At 40.0% G+C, this 14346-nt stretch overlaps 1 protein-coding gene across 3 annotated transcripts in view; it reads right to left on the bottom strand.

Annotated features, from left to right (window-relative positions):
- PHF6 (PHD finger protein 6) overlaps positions 1 to 14346 on the bottom strand; it is a 39259-nt gene that overhangs the window by 11924 nt on the left and 12989 nt on the right. For all 3 annotated transcript variants that reach the window (XM_075007954.1, XM_075007952.1, XM_075007951.1), the window contains 2 exons: positions 1716 to 1882; positions 1402 to 1545 (listed from right to left, as the gene is read on the bottom strand). In XM_075007954.1, the coding sequence (XP_074864055.1) occupies positions 1402 to 1545; positions 1716 to 1882 (311 nt within the window). The remainder of the gene's footprint in view (positions 1 to 1401; positions 1546 to 1715; positions 1883 to 14346) is intronic.

The following is a 14346-nucleotide window of genomic DNA, read 5'->3' as shown; positions in this document are numbered from 1 at the left end:
TTAAACAACTGTTTTCACCCCACAGACGAATGTTTTGAGCTGTTTTGTGATCTTTTTGCATGAAACAAGCTGTATTCTGGAGTCACCAGTTTGAACTCCACATTTAAATGTGAACTGCACTTAACATACATTATTTTCTTATAAATGTCAACTCTATTATTGTTACAGTACTGCTGTATTCTTAGTTCAATCTGCTTCTCACCATTGCAGTTCTTCCTCCCCAAACTCATAATACTCAAAGGCTCCAAAATACGGAGCTCTCTGCTTTCTGAAGCTACCCATATGGAACAAACAGTAGCAAAAATCTATTAGCTGCACTGGCTGTTCATTTCCAGGTACAACAAGATTTGTAAGTTTGTGCAGCCCCACCTAGTTCAGGCACCTAACCATATGAAAAAACTGCATTCTCTGCTCATGTTCTTTTGGAACTACTGAGCTCAATGGATGCACATGAATTAATATCTCCTTTGCTAGGAGCACTTAGAAGTAAGCGGTTTCCAGTGGGAGGACCTCTGATGCCAGAGGTCAGTTCCCCTTCCCCTGCTCTTTTGACACAGCCTGAATCAATTCATCTTCAAAGCACTATGCAAAGCCCATCTGTTTCAGCAGGCATTTTTTTTCTGGAGGCTCTGAAGGCATTAGTGGGATTTTATTCTGAGGTGTGATCTGCTAGTTAAAATTCTTTAATGCTATTAGAATTATATTTTTTATTTTTTAAACACTGTACACACACCTACGTGCAACTGGAGTATTTTTAATAAGCTGAAGAGTCCGCCTGAGCTAATGCCGCCAACTCTGAACATAGTCAACTTTCAATAGTGCCTCTGGTGAAATTAAATGAATTGCTTAGCTCACAATACTTGAGTGGTCAGAGAGATTACTGGAAGTACAGGCTATACAAAAGACCTCTGACTCACACCTTTCTTGCAACAATGCAAGCCGAAATAGTGAATGGCAGGGAGCCAGGAAGTGACCAGGGCCCGGTTCTTGGCTCCTAGCCATTCGCTGGAGCCAGGAAACTGATCAGCAAAGCAGCTCTGGTTAGTTTCCAGGCTCCTGTAAGTGGAGGGGAGCCAGGAGCCAGGTTGCAGCTGGTTCCTGGCTCCATGCCACTCCTGGAAGCCAGGAAACTGACCAGCCCTGCTGCACGTGGCTCTGGGCTCCACACCACTCACAGGAGCAGGGAGCTAGGCACAGCCAGAACTGTGGGACCCAAAGGCAGCAAGGCCCCTGCCCCACCCCATCCCGACTTCCACAAAATTTGACTTTCATATGGTTGCCCAGTAACACAACCTATGCATAAGTCAGGAGACTAGTGTATTAAAACACAAGTACATGTTAGGGCACGATACTAACAACATATAATATAGCAGGGCACACTAATCCAAATATTCTACTTACCATGCACTTATAATGTGCTGCTGCCTTTTTGGCATTAAATATATGAAGCTTTCCTCTAGCTTCATTTTCTTCTTCACCTGCATGACAGAATCCACATTTAGGTTTTGTATCACTGGGACTGCTTCTGTGGGGAGACCTGTCTCTCTGAAAGAAAAACATTTTACTACAGTATACTGTTGGGATCCAAGTAAGGTCATAATTTAACAAGTCTCTGGCCACCAGCTGGAGACAAATGCCAGTTTTAATCAAAATCTTTAAATTCCAAAGAAAAACTTTCTTCTAAGAAGTTTAGCATATGTACATTTATTACTTACATAGGAACTGCTTTCTATTTCATCTGTGCCATGTGAGGATGTAGATCTAGTGTCTTCTGACTGCCCTTTGAGATTTGTTTTTCTTGGTTTCCCCTTCCGACCCCTTTTTTTCCCTTTGGGAGGTGAAGGCTCCAGTTCATGTTCATTCACGCCTTCTTCTAAATCGGCTTAGAAATTAGAAAACACCGTCAAGTAAATCTCAAAAATGATAATGGTTTTACAAAAAATTATATAAGAAAAATGATAATGGGCTCTTACCATTTCTTAGCCATGTTTGTAGCAATTTATTTTCAATTAATTAAAATTTTGTCCTACAATCTTTAGCTATCTACCACTTTTTATTTTTTATAAATAAAACAAATAAATACATGTCATCTAATAAATTTCTGAAAACTGTCTAAAATGTTTCAAGTTGTTTTTTTTTTTTTGCAATCATACACAATACGCTCAACGTCCATTATGTCAACATTATATTTCAGGGCTAAAATATGATTTCACACACACGCTCATCTCCCACTGAAAGTAATGGGAACTAGGCAAATATCTGAGAGCAAAAAATTGATCATCTCTAGGGGCAACCTAATTTCTTCTGTGTAAGGTGCTGCCCTGTGTTAAACATCTGAACTTCTATGTTGAACCTACAAGTGTTTTTTTGCCATAGTGAAATTTGTTTTTTTAAGAAGAAGAAGAAAACACCAACGTATGTTACATTTTATCTTAAGCCAGTCACTTAGGAATACCCCTCTCCTTCCTTTAATGCTTGAGATCCTCACAGATTGTTTAAAAGGCAATTTCACTCATTTTGGTCGTCCAGTGAAAAGAACATTTAGAACTACAAAAATTACTCACTTCTCCATGAATAATAAGGCAAATTTGAAAGTAACATTTTGATTACAACGTATTTTTAAAGCCTACTGCTGGTACAGGTTGAACAGCTCTAGTCCACTACCCTCTTGCCTGGCAACATCCATGGCCCAATATGATTTTAGTTAGCCGGATGACCACTTACGTGTGTAGCCAAGATTCCTACAGTCCCATGAAGTTTGTTTACAGACACCAGTCATAGCTTTGTGTTCTGTGTTATTTAGCTTTAATTTTCCCCTAAATATCTTCTAAGAGCCCAGTAAGCAGTGGAAGTATTGGTAATTCTGCTAGAGAACACTGACTGCCCATGGTTCAGCAAATTATTTCATTCTGCACTGGTCAGGTCCCATGGGTGCCAGACTAAAGAGGGTCAACCTGTAGTAAAAACCAACTCACTTGACAGTAATCTCCTCCTGACATTGGAAATATTACAACTCAAAAACTTATGTGGTCTGATCTTTTGTAGAAATTTAGCACACTATTTAAGACTCTAGAGACATTTTATTACATAGAAAAACACAAATACATTAAAAAGTTAGTTAATATTATTAGATTATTAAATATTTGACTCTTTCTTGACATATGGGTTCTAGTTTTTCTCATCAGCTCAATCCTATACCTACTTTACCAGAAGAACTTACAAGGTTACCTTAAAATGATAATGGGACAAACACTTAAACATCATGTCTTAGTCACCACAGGAAGCCTAGATTGTCCAAAGGGGCCTAAATGAAATAGCCAACCAACTTCCTTAGGCTCCTTGGAAAATACCAGCCCAAATGTTTAATTGATTCAGCCAGCTGTAGTCAAACATTGAACACCCCACTTGATTATTCAAAATTTCCAGTTAACAGACTTAGGGCAAGCCTTTCAGGCTTGTTTACTCTGTTGTCCAGCTGACTTGCATTTGATACTAAATGGCTAGTTCTTGCACCAAGTTGCTAAGAACTTCCCTGACAGACATTTATAAGAGATCAAAATGCAGATTCTCCAGCTGAATTTTTTCTATAGATCCATTCACTCTGCAAACTGCTAGATAGGCTAATCTTCATAATCCAAAAAGCAACGACGGAGGTGAATCCCTAAACAGAATAGTGCTCTAAGAAAGAAAGTCTGATCTCCCCCTTTTTACAACAGTGACAAATGTAGTGTCTTTTTATTTTGGCATTACCAGGGCATTTATCACCAGAGTGACCTGTGCTCAATATTTAAGCAAGATATTCCAGTTTCAGAACTGAACACTACCACAAATCAGCAGATTCAACTTTACACTTCTGTAAAAAGATTGTGTGTTTCACCAACAAATGCTTGTTCAATAAAAGATATTACCTACCCCCAACCCCCATCCTGTATGCCTCATATTTTAGGACCAACACACCTACAACACTACAAACTACTCTTTAGTGAGAATATGTGCCACATTCCATAGTTTAACATTCCATAGTTTAACATAACATTTAGCAGCCCATTTTCTTTCTTATTTATATTTCTCTCAGGACCTAGACTGTACTGAGAAACACAATTAACTTCACTGCTGAAGAACAGTTTGTAAGCCTTATTAGCCTGGATTATTTTGTGTTTCAGGATAATTGTTGAATGTCCACTGTGAATATGGTTATGCAGTGGTGAAACTCAAAGGAAACAACCTGCTCCAGACTGGATGTGAAACAGACATAATTTGAAAAGCTATTCTAAAGAGTAGAACCCTATTTTATCTTAGTGCACATTACATGCATGCAAGACTGGGTCCTCTGCCAAAACACTTGACTTCTTTCAAATCCTAGCCTTAGATCTTTCATTTATAGTCACTGTAAATGCTTCCTATAGAAGTTAGTCAAAACCAGACATTATGATTTGGTGTCCATTTAATAACATCAGTGTTTGAAAAGTTCAAACTATTCTTTCCAATGTGCATTTGTTTATGTTAAATTTCACTGTTCTTCATGCTGTCCATTTGCCTACCTCAGTATTTTTCAGGCTCAACTTATCCTCTATAATTACTTGGCAGCCACAATTTTCCTGCCTCTTAGTCCATGCTCTGTCCCTGATAATTAACATGAACACTTGTCTTAAACCTTAGGACAGCGGACTGCTCATTATTTTTATTGCTGAAAATAATTAGAAGAAAATGAACACACATGAGAGCCAACTTCATAAATAACTGCCACAGGCTCCTGACAGAATCCTTTCTGAAATACTGATTTTGTACTTTACTCACCCTCTTGTAAAAGTTGTTTTAATAATAAAGGCTTAAACATAAATAGACCATATGTTGAAAAATTATTAATATACCATAAGAATCCTTTTGCTTTGGCTTTCCTCAAAGAACAGCCTTTTCTGCCCCAAAATTAGTATCTCCAACAAAGTTCAGAATTCACTGAAATCCACACACTGTTTCCCTTTCCTGAATATGGATCTAAATAAATTAAAAAAAACAATCCAAAACAGATTTAATCCCCAATCCTACAAACAGTGATTTCAAAGAGACTCTACAGACTCAGAGACTTGTGGTAACCCATCTATTTCAGGACTAATTCCTTGGAAAATAACAGTTCCTCTCTTATCAACAGTACTGTGATCTAACTAACTTAAGAGTGAAGAAAATAAAAACCTTCAAACCAGGTTTAATACAACAGTGGCTTGGACAGTCTTTACTATTTAATAGACATCTTGGTTTGTGCCCTATCCCTCCCCTCAAGCCCACTGCCAAGCTTACCCTGTTTCCCTGGCATCTGATGGTTGGGTGTTTCCAACTTCTCATGTCAGCTTGAACTAAGGGAAACACAAAAAGTTGTTCAACACCTCCCTGACCATATGAAGTGTTATCATGGGCCCCACCCATATTGTGAAATCCCCTAAGGTTCCCTATATGTTCTTCACCTGCCCCCCTCCCTGTTCCCATTAGCTGTTCATAACAAATTCTTGTGACTTACAAGCTGCTCAAACCTACCTAGTCCTAGAATGCTCTATCTAAAGAAGTGAGTCTTACATGCCTGGTCCAGTGTGTGCTCTCAGAACAACATTCTAGAGAAGACATTTTGCATTTTCAGAAGCACATGAAATGTTTAATCAAGAACATACTAACTTCAGATCAGCCATGACAAAAAAACAGGAAAAAGAGTTTCCCATATTTGTAGCTCAGAATTCTACCACCATTATCAAGCTGTATAAAAGCTGACATATATCAGTTCAGTCCTAGAGTTGTCAACCTGGAGGTCCAACTCTTAAAGGAATTGAAGGATTGTCCCTTTTGTTATGGGTAAGGAGGAAAGAGGGCCCTACATTTTTTCCTGTTGTAATGTGGAATCATGCTATAGAACAGATTGAGATCCATTAGTTTAATCTTTATTGTGTCAATCTTCATTATACCCTTTAAAAGCCAGTGTTAAAACAGGTAACACTATTAAAACAATTTTAAGATTGTGAGACAAACCAATTAAACAGAGGGCATAAAAGTGGAGGTTAATGCTGCTATATCTAACTACTGGAGGTGTCTCGGATCCACAATACATAAAAATAGCAGTGCAAGTTACATAGGAAGAAAAGAGGCTCAAGAGAATAAAATAATGATGGCACTGAACAAAACTAGTAGTGTTGTAGCACGTGGTATTACAGATACATGGTTTAAGTATATATATGTTGGAAACAGCAAGAATGTGCTTACTTTTATTAAATGTACACAAAGCACATACATTTTGGTTTAAAATTGTTAAAGTGTGTTACAAGTAGAGAACGATTTCTAGAAATCAGAGCAAGCCAGAATGAAATTTTACAAATAAAAGGGGTTTAAATTAAGGACAAAAAAAGTGGAAACTAAAAAACAGCTAAGGATAACATCTTATTCCTTAAAACACCAGTACTGAAAAATAAATTAATCACAAGGTAGCAATGTAATTGTTTTTACTGGAAAAGAAAATGGCAGAAAAACTAAACAGTTTCTTTGTATCTGTACTTGCAACGAGAAAGGGAATACTAGTGATGATAAACTAGGAGAGACTAAGAAAACTAGTGGAAAGTAAGTATTACCAGACCAAAGTAATTTATATCTACAAATAATTCAAAATTACAGATGAAAATGTTCAACTGTTTATTTTTGGGGAAATTTTTTTGATAATGGAAAAAGACCAGATCAGAGAAAACTATCACTATGATTCTCAATCAGAGAGATATTCAGGCGAAAAGGCTTAAAATTCCATACCTGTAAGCCCAATTACTATTTTGGTGTATTTATGGTTCCAAATGACAGGAGTAGTTAACTGGTCAAAATCTGTAACTCTGCCATTTGTTAGTCTGAGCTTCTATTATATCTAAAAGACTGCCCAATGCTTTGGGATTAAGACCAGGATAGGTACAGCTGCATTATAGCTTCTCTTCTCTGGCACAACAGACCTCTCACCAGTAAGAGTATAGCTCCCCTGTGGGGGAGAGAGATCCTTTACTAGGACTGGTCAGAGCCTTTAGAATGAATTCCCATGCAAAAGAAAGATGATCACAAATCTCCCTCTTCCCAATCCAAGTGCAAGGCACATTTGACCTTGCCTTGCCTAATGCATATATCAAAAGGTACTTTTTAAAAATATTTTACTCTGCTACTAAAACAAGACACTCCATTGAGCACACCTGTCCCTGTCAGGGGAGGATAAGAGTACAAACAGCATGCAACGTGCAGTCTCACTGCTTAATGCATTACTTGAAGGTATTCAGATACTACAGTGATGAGTATTGTATACAAAGGGTCTCAGACTCAAACCAAAACAATTACGTAAAATCTTCCATAAGCACAATAAATTGTTCCAATATCTAGTTACCATAGGAAGAAGTCTTTCTGAAAGAAACTATTGAACCAGACACTATAAGGATTTTATTCAGACTTTTATGATGGAGTAATTACTTTTTGACATAAGAACATACAGACATCTGGGAGGCAGTTAGAGGAATAGTCTCTGAAAGATACAAAACAAGGTGGCTCCCAGTTAGTTGAGCTTAATCTGTCTTCCCTGAAACAATATTCAACCTCTCTGCGGTAGGAATGGAAAGACAAGAGAAATAGATGTGCCACGGTGGTTTGTACATGTGACTTCAGAAATCTGTGCGTAGGTGAGACAACTATATGGGATGAAAGGTGCAGTGTGCCTGATGTTAAAGAAAGTGAGGCCATGCCAAGAAATACTTCAGACTAAAACACAAATATCAAACCAGATAAATGAGAACATTGCCTAAATCCAATGCCAATGTATCTTTGATATTTTATGCAGAACTTGCAGTAAAATAATTGCTCTGGCACAGAACGTACCCTTTCTGAATGCGTTTTCTAGAGACATGTCCTCACTAAATTCCCTGATTTTCATTAAATCAATTCCATACCTGAGCTGCATGACGAAATAAGGGAATCTTTAGATTTCTCTCTGTGGAAAAACCATTCCCCTTAAATTCCCTAAGAACTTTGGGGGTAGCTGCTGTGGCAATTAAGGACTCTTCATTTTCTGACCCCACAGCTTCCAGGCATCTGTTCCAAACACTAACCATGTGTACAGTCACATGGCCTCTTATTATTTTCCAATTTATTACTATGAACCAGCTGTAAGTGGCATGAGATACAGCATTACCCAGTTTCTTTCTTGAACTATTTCTGATCAGTAAAATAAGTACAGTTTGGAAGTGGGTAAGATAAACCCATTTGGGGAAATGAAGGACACCAGAGTTAGTTTTTGGCCATCAATTAGTCCCAATAAAAATACGTTTAAACTCATATCTAAGTAACTTAAAGGTATATGAACAGAATTTCATAAGAGCTCAACGTGCAGCAGCTATTTTTCTAATTAGGATGTTGAACACTTAATCTGTTCCATATTTTGGAATGAAGAGGTAAATTTACCATCTTTATAGTAGTAATAGCAACCAAAGCTATTGGAAAGAAAATTTTCTGAGAAAACTGTTGTCTAGACTCAAAGGAGAGCAAAATTACTATATGAATATCCTCCAGAAAAAGAGAAGAACAGAAATCCTTACTTTAAGAATATACCTGGAAAAGAACCTAAGCACCTCAGATAAGAATAGTCTCCAGCATTATGAAAGAACAAGTACTTAACGCCTCTGCAATAAAGAGGAAGTGATATCTGAGGGCTAGTTGCATAAATTAGAATGCCAGTAGCATACAAAAAGTGAATACTGACACTAATGCTCTGAAAGTTTTAGATTCTAGAAGTAGGCTGTCAAGCATTTTACACCGGGGGGGGGGGGGGGGGGGAAGGAGGAATCAGACAAGGGACAAATCTGTAGGAAGATAAGACTGATTAACTAATATAAAATATAGAGTATTAACAATAATTCAGCTAATTTAAGACTGATAAAGTTAAAAATTTGAGGGATCTGTTATTACCCTGAGAGTAAAGTATAAAACGGGCAATCTTGGTCTATACTTGTCTTTGACATTGGCCTACTGAGTGACCTTGAGTACATCACCAATTTTCTGTCTTAGCTTCCCCAGTTCACCTGGAGGAAAAACAAAAAAAGTTTTTTGAACCATACCAGAGAAACAACCATATGACTGACAAAATGTCATCTAATGAAGGAAAATATGTATGACTGAAGTTCAGCCCCGAACTTCCCAGAACAAATACAAAGGCCTTACGGTGCCCAACAACTGAACTCATGAAATACTGTGATAACATTTACCACTGAATAGAACAATAACAGCAACTCCTATATGGATGCTGGGTGCTTTAAAACACACACACACACACCCTCTACTTTCCTGAGAGAAACACAGGGGGTTGGATATGTGTGTTTTACTTTCTAGATAAGATTTCTAAGTAGTGAAAAATGAAAACAAGAATCTTGACAGCTTAGAGGACGGCACACTTCAAATAGCTCTCAATCTGCTCTTCTGAACAACTACCACCAAATTAACTTATAAGCTCTTCTAATTAGTAGTAAGGATGTAAAATCCCATTTAATTTGTTAACCACAAGGCATCCCCAGCACCCCTCCTCTCCCACTGGTCCAATGTACCAGGGCTGCTGTGCCCTGGCTGGCATGTCCCCATCTGCAGCACCCCAGGGACTGGGGCTACTCTGGAGTGCTCCAGTGCCTACCCGACAGACTCATCCATTTAGGATGAGACTTACTGGTTAACCATTAACATCCCTAGTTAGTAGGAATACAGAATACAAGATTTCAGCCTGGTCTCTATGCCTATAAAATGATATCTAGTTAACTCTTGCACTGTGTAGAAGCATGCATCTGTCAGGTGTACTGTTAGATTTTATTGTGATTACTTCTGCATCTGAGTGAAGAGAAGAAATATAAATTCACCCCATGCAACTCTGATGTCATGTGATTGCTGGACCATAAAGAAATATTAAAGGAAGTCCACAATCCAAAAGACCAGAGAATGACTAAATGTACTTTCTTTTGCTACTAAGCTAAATTAATTATATTTAAAAATAAACAGACGACAATACTCCTGAGGAAATTCTGCACCACTGTGCACATGCAGAATTTTTTTCTCCACTAATTTTTTTTTTGTTTTTGCTTCCCTTCAGAAAAAGGACTTTTTGATGGAAAAGCAGAAGAAACCTATATGAATAGTCATGCAACCCTTCCCAACGATACATTTTAAGTGCCCAGAGCAGCCATCATAGAAGTAAATCACTGTGGCAGGACTAGGAAAGACCTGGCTGCTGGCCCCTACCCTGTGGCTACCCACTAGTCCCAGCTGACTATAGAGAGTAAGACTTCCTGCTCCCCTACACAGCATCTGGGGCCCGGTTAGACTTACCCCAATATTTCTCTTCCAGCTGCAGGAAACCGCAAATTCCACCCCCACTTCCTGCATCCATTACTACTTAGCTGCAGAAGGAAGGATCCCTGAACAGGGAGCTGATCCCCCATCTACTCAAACCCCTTGCATTCAGACCTACTCATACACAGACCCTCCTGCTGAGCCTCACCTCTTTCCTCTGCACTCAGAACTGCCCACAATGAGCCCTTGGCACCTGAGTGCCCACACAGCTGCACCTGGATCCTCTCCCACTGAGCCCCACTCCCCTAAGTATCTGGATCCTTCTACAGCCAGACCCTCCAGCTGAGCGCTATGCCTCGTCACACCCAGACCTCCAACTATCTTCACCTGGAACCCCCTGCAGAGTCTCATTATCATTCCACCCAGAATCTTTCAACAAGTCCTGTGCATCAAGATTCCCGCACTGTGGTACTCACAGTCAGATACGGTTGAGGTTTTGTGTGGAGCATACTTGAATCCCCACACACTCAGCCCCTTCACACTTGGATCCTGCTTTGCTGAGACTGCCTACCCATATCTGATGCACCTGCAACAGGGTGGCAGAGCCTTGAGGAATTTCTAGGGCAGGGCTGGTCATTGTACTGTGTCAGGATTGTGTGTAGGCTCCCCACTAAGTCTGTGTTGGGGGGACAAAGTGGAAGCAGCAGAGTGATCTCATATCTCTGTGTAACCAGTGGCCTGTGATCCCCAGTTCCATGCTGGAATCTCTATGTTTATTTGACAATGTTTTCTGAATTTTAAAATACTGTATTTTCAACTTCTTAATGCTGAAAGCCCTCAGGATCAACTTCAGCATCTCCTCCCAAACATTAAGCCTACGTCTACACTAAAGAGATCTTCCAAAAAAACTTTTGAAAAAGTCCATGCACACACAAAAAAGCAGATCAAAAGAGTGATAAGCTCTTCCGAAAGATGGCATCCATAAAGACCCCACTCTTTAGAAAGAACAGGCCAGGAATCAAAAAATCAGGCCCCACAAGAACTGCTCTTTCAAAAAAAAGGGTGGGGGCCTGCGGAGTGTCTACACAAGTTTTCTTTTGAAACACACTTTCAAAAGGGGGCGCTCTTCTGAAACGGGAAAGGAAGAGTGATTTTGAAAGGTGCACCATATTCTTTTGATTTAGTTTTGAAAGAATATGTTTGGTGAGCAGACACTCCATGGGATCTTGCAAAAGAGCCCTTTATTTTGAAAAATCTTTTGAAAGAACTTGCTAGCGTAGACGCAGCCTAAATGAGTGACATCTTGCATTAACACATTCAGCATCATGAATTCTTGCCCCTCGTGAGCTCCATGACAGATTTGGATGACGTAAGGTAAACATTCATTAGGGGAAACAGTTTTGTTGCTGTTCAAATTGAATTAACGTTCAATGTAAGTGATTTAGCTAAATCTGTGCAGCACACTGAAAGCCTGCCCCGACACATATTGGGGAAAAAGACTTGGCATGCAGTTAATGTAAACCGGTCTCTACCAGACACCACAATGCACACCTCTCAGGCTTTAGCAAGAGCTTCCAAAAGAACAACCATTTTCTAAACAAAATAGCAAGAATAAATGCTGGTCATAATAGATATTTTGGGGCAGCACTGACCACAGAATTTACGTTCTGATGATTCTTGATTCTCTGAACCTAAAGTAGCCCAAATGAGACACTGTTATTCTATTAAAAATATTCTATTCCAACAGTTGCCCCAATAGCCAAAATAACTGAACTACTGCTTTCAATTAGGACATGCAGCCAGAACTGCTCTACACTAATCAAACCCTCTTTACCCCAAAAACACAGCCACCAAAGGGCACCAAAACTTCGAAATGGCCATGCTAATGGCCATATCAAAGAATACTAATGAGGTGCTGAACTGAATATTCAGCACCTCATTATCATTAGGACGCTTCCATCTGCAGCACTTCAAAAGCACCACTTTCGAATGCGCGCGACTCGGCGTGGTGATACAGGAGTACTTTTCGAAAGGACCCCGCACATTTCGAAATCCCCCTATTCATCTCAGCTGAGGGGAATAAGGGGATTTTGAAATGTGTGGGGTCCTTCTGAAAAGGGCCCCCATGTACCCATGCTGTGGCCAGAAGCATCCTAATGTTAATGAGGCGCTGAATATTCAATTCAGCGCCTCATTAGTATTCTTCAATATGGCCATTAGCGTAGCCATTTTGAAGTTTTGTCTTAGTGTAGACAGCCTCAGTCTCAATGATTCACACTAACTGTTTGGTATGCAAACAAACCCAAGAGTGGAATTTGTGGAAACAAATTACAAAAATGCTATTACAAGAGCATCTGGTCATTCAGTTCAATTTGACGACTCCTCTATACTTGCCTTTTCTAGCATGTCAAACCCTGATTTCCCCCTACACATTCAACTCCCTCTTTGACCCTCACTTTTTTCCATGCTGTCCACAAAAACCGAGCCAACAAAACATATACGACTTCTGGGCTTCTCATTGTGCCATGTCTTTTAGGTGACACTCCACATATACTCATTCTAATATTGAGTACACTGTCAGCACCTAAATACGTAACATGGGATCTCCTAAGCCCCTTCCCAGAGCACTGAAGACCACCTGGTATCTCACTCCTTTAAAGACATAGAAACGATCTCTCAGAATGTAAGTACCCAGCAGCATAATCAAATGTTGCTGCTATTAATGACTTAAAATGTTTCCTCACCAGAGACTAAAGATGTTTGCTCTGTTGTATTAGTACACTGCCTAGGACAACTGACCCCCGGGTCTGTATGTACCGCACAACAGGAAATGATAGCCAGCACACTCTGTCCTCAGAAACCTGAGAACAAAGTGACAAAGTCTAACTTCAAACTAGCTAGAAAGAGTGCTCTCCAAAGCAACATACTGCTGTCCCAAATCCTCACTTTCAATTTAATGGAGCGAGGAATGAAAAACCGGAGAGAAACGCTGGGATTTTGTCGCCAACTACTCAGATAGCTTTGGTTTTTAAAACAGAAGTTCCCAAACTTACAAACTCATTGGCTGGGTCTACACTTGCCCCCAGCTTTGAAGGGGGCATGTTAATCAGGGTGATTGGAGACTACGAATGAAGTGCTGCGGTGAATATGCAGCACTTCATTAGGCTAATTCTCCCCTCAGCAACTCTGAAGTGCTGGCATGCATGTAGCCACAGGCACTTCAGAGTGCCCACATTACTTCAAAGTGCATCTATTCCCCAAAATTTTGGAGAGTAAAGGCACTTCAGAGTGCCTGTGCTACTTCAAAGTGCCCGCAGCTACATGCACGCCAGCACTTCGAAGTTTGACACTTTGAAGTTGCTGCGGGGAAGAATTAGCCTAATGAAGTGCTGCGTATTCACCGCGGCACTTCCTTAGTAATCTCCCATCACCCGGATTAACATGGCCTCTTCGAAGTTGTGGGCAAGTGCAGACAAGCCCATTGTGTTCCAAATGTTCATTTGTAAGTTGGCTGTTTGAAACTTAGAGCATATTTTCCAATAGAAACAATGCTGTAAAATGGTAGTTATGTTCCCAGGCTAGCCCACAGAAGCCCACTTAACCCATAACGTAGTGGAAGTAGTATATACATTTGCAAAGAAAAATAGTAGAAACAAAGAACTATTTAACTTTGAACGCTGGTACTTGAGGAAAGGCAGGTTTAATTAGAGGAGAATGAAGAAGCAGGTGGAAATTCTGAAAGGGACTTCTGGGGATCTTCTGGATGCCCCTGTAAGCTACACCCAGACCCTGCTCACCATCAGATGGCAAGCAGCATGAACATGGGCTGGAGGACTTCAGACGAGCAGGAGAGAGCAGTGCAGCTGATGTCTGGAGAAAAGCAGTAGTTTCCCCTTCCAAGTGCTGCTTCTCTCCAGATGCTGGCTGCATGATCACTCCCTGCTCCTCCAGAGTCCTCCAGCCAGCCCTCGTGCAGCTCACCAGAACCTGTGCCTCTTGCCTGATTTCTGAGTCTGCAGTTCA

This window comes from Carettochelys insculpta, chromosome 13 (genome assembly GCF_033958435.1).
Source record: "Carettochelys insculpta isolate YL-2023 chromosome 13, ASM3395843v1, whole genome shotgun sequence".
Taxonomy (NCBI): Eukaryota; Metazoa; Chordata; order Testudines; family Carettochelyidae; genus Carettochelys; species Carettochelys insculpta.
The sequence above is the reverse complement of the archived record's forward strand: the minus strand, read 5'-3'. Positions and strand labels throughout refer to the sequence as shown.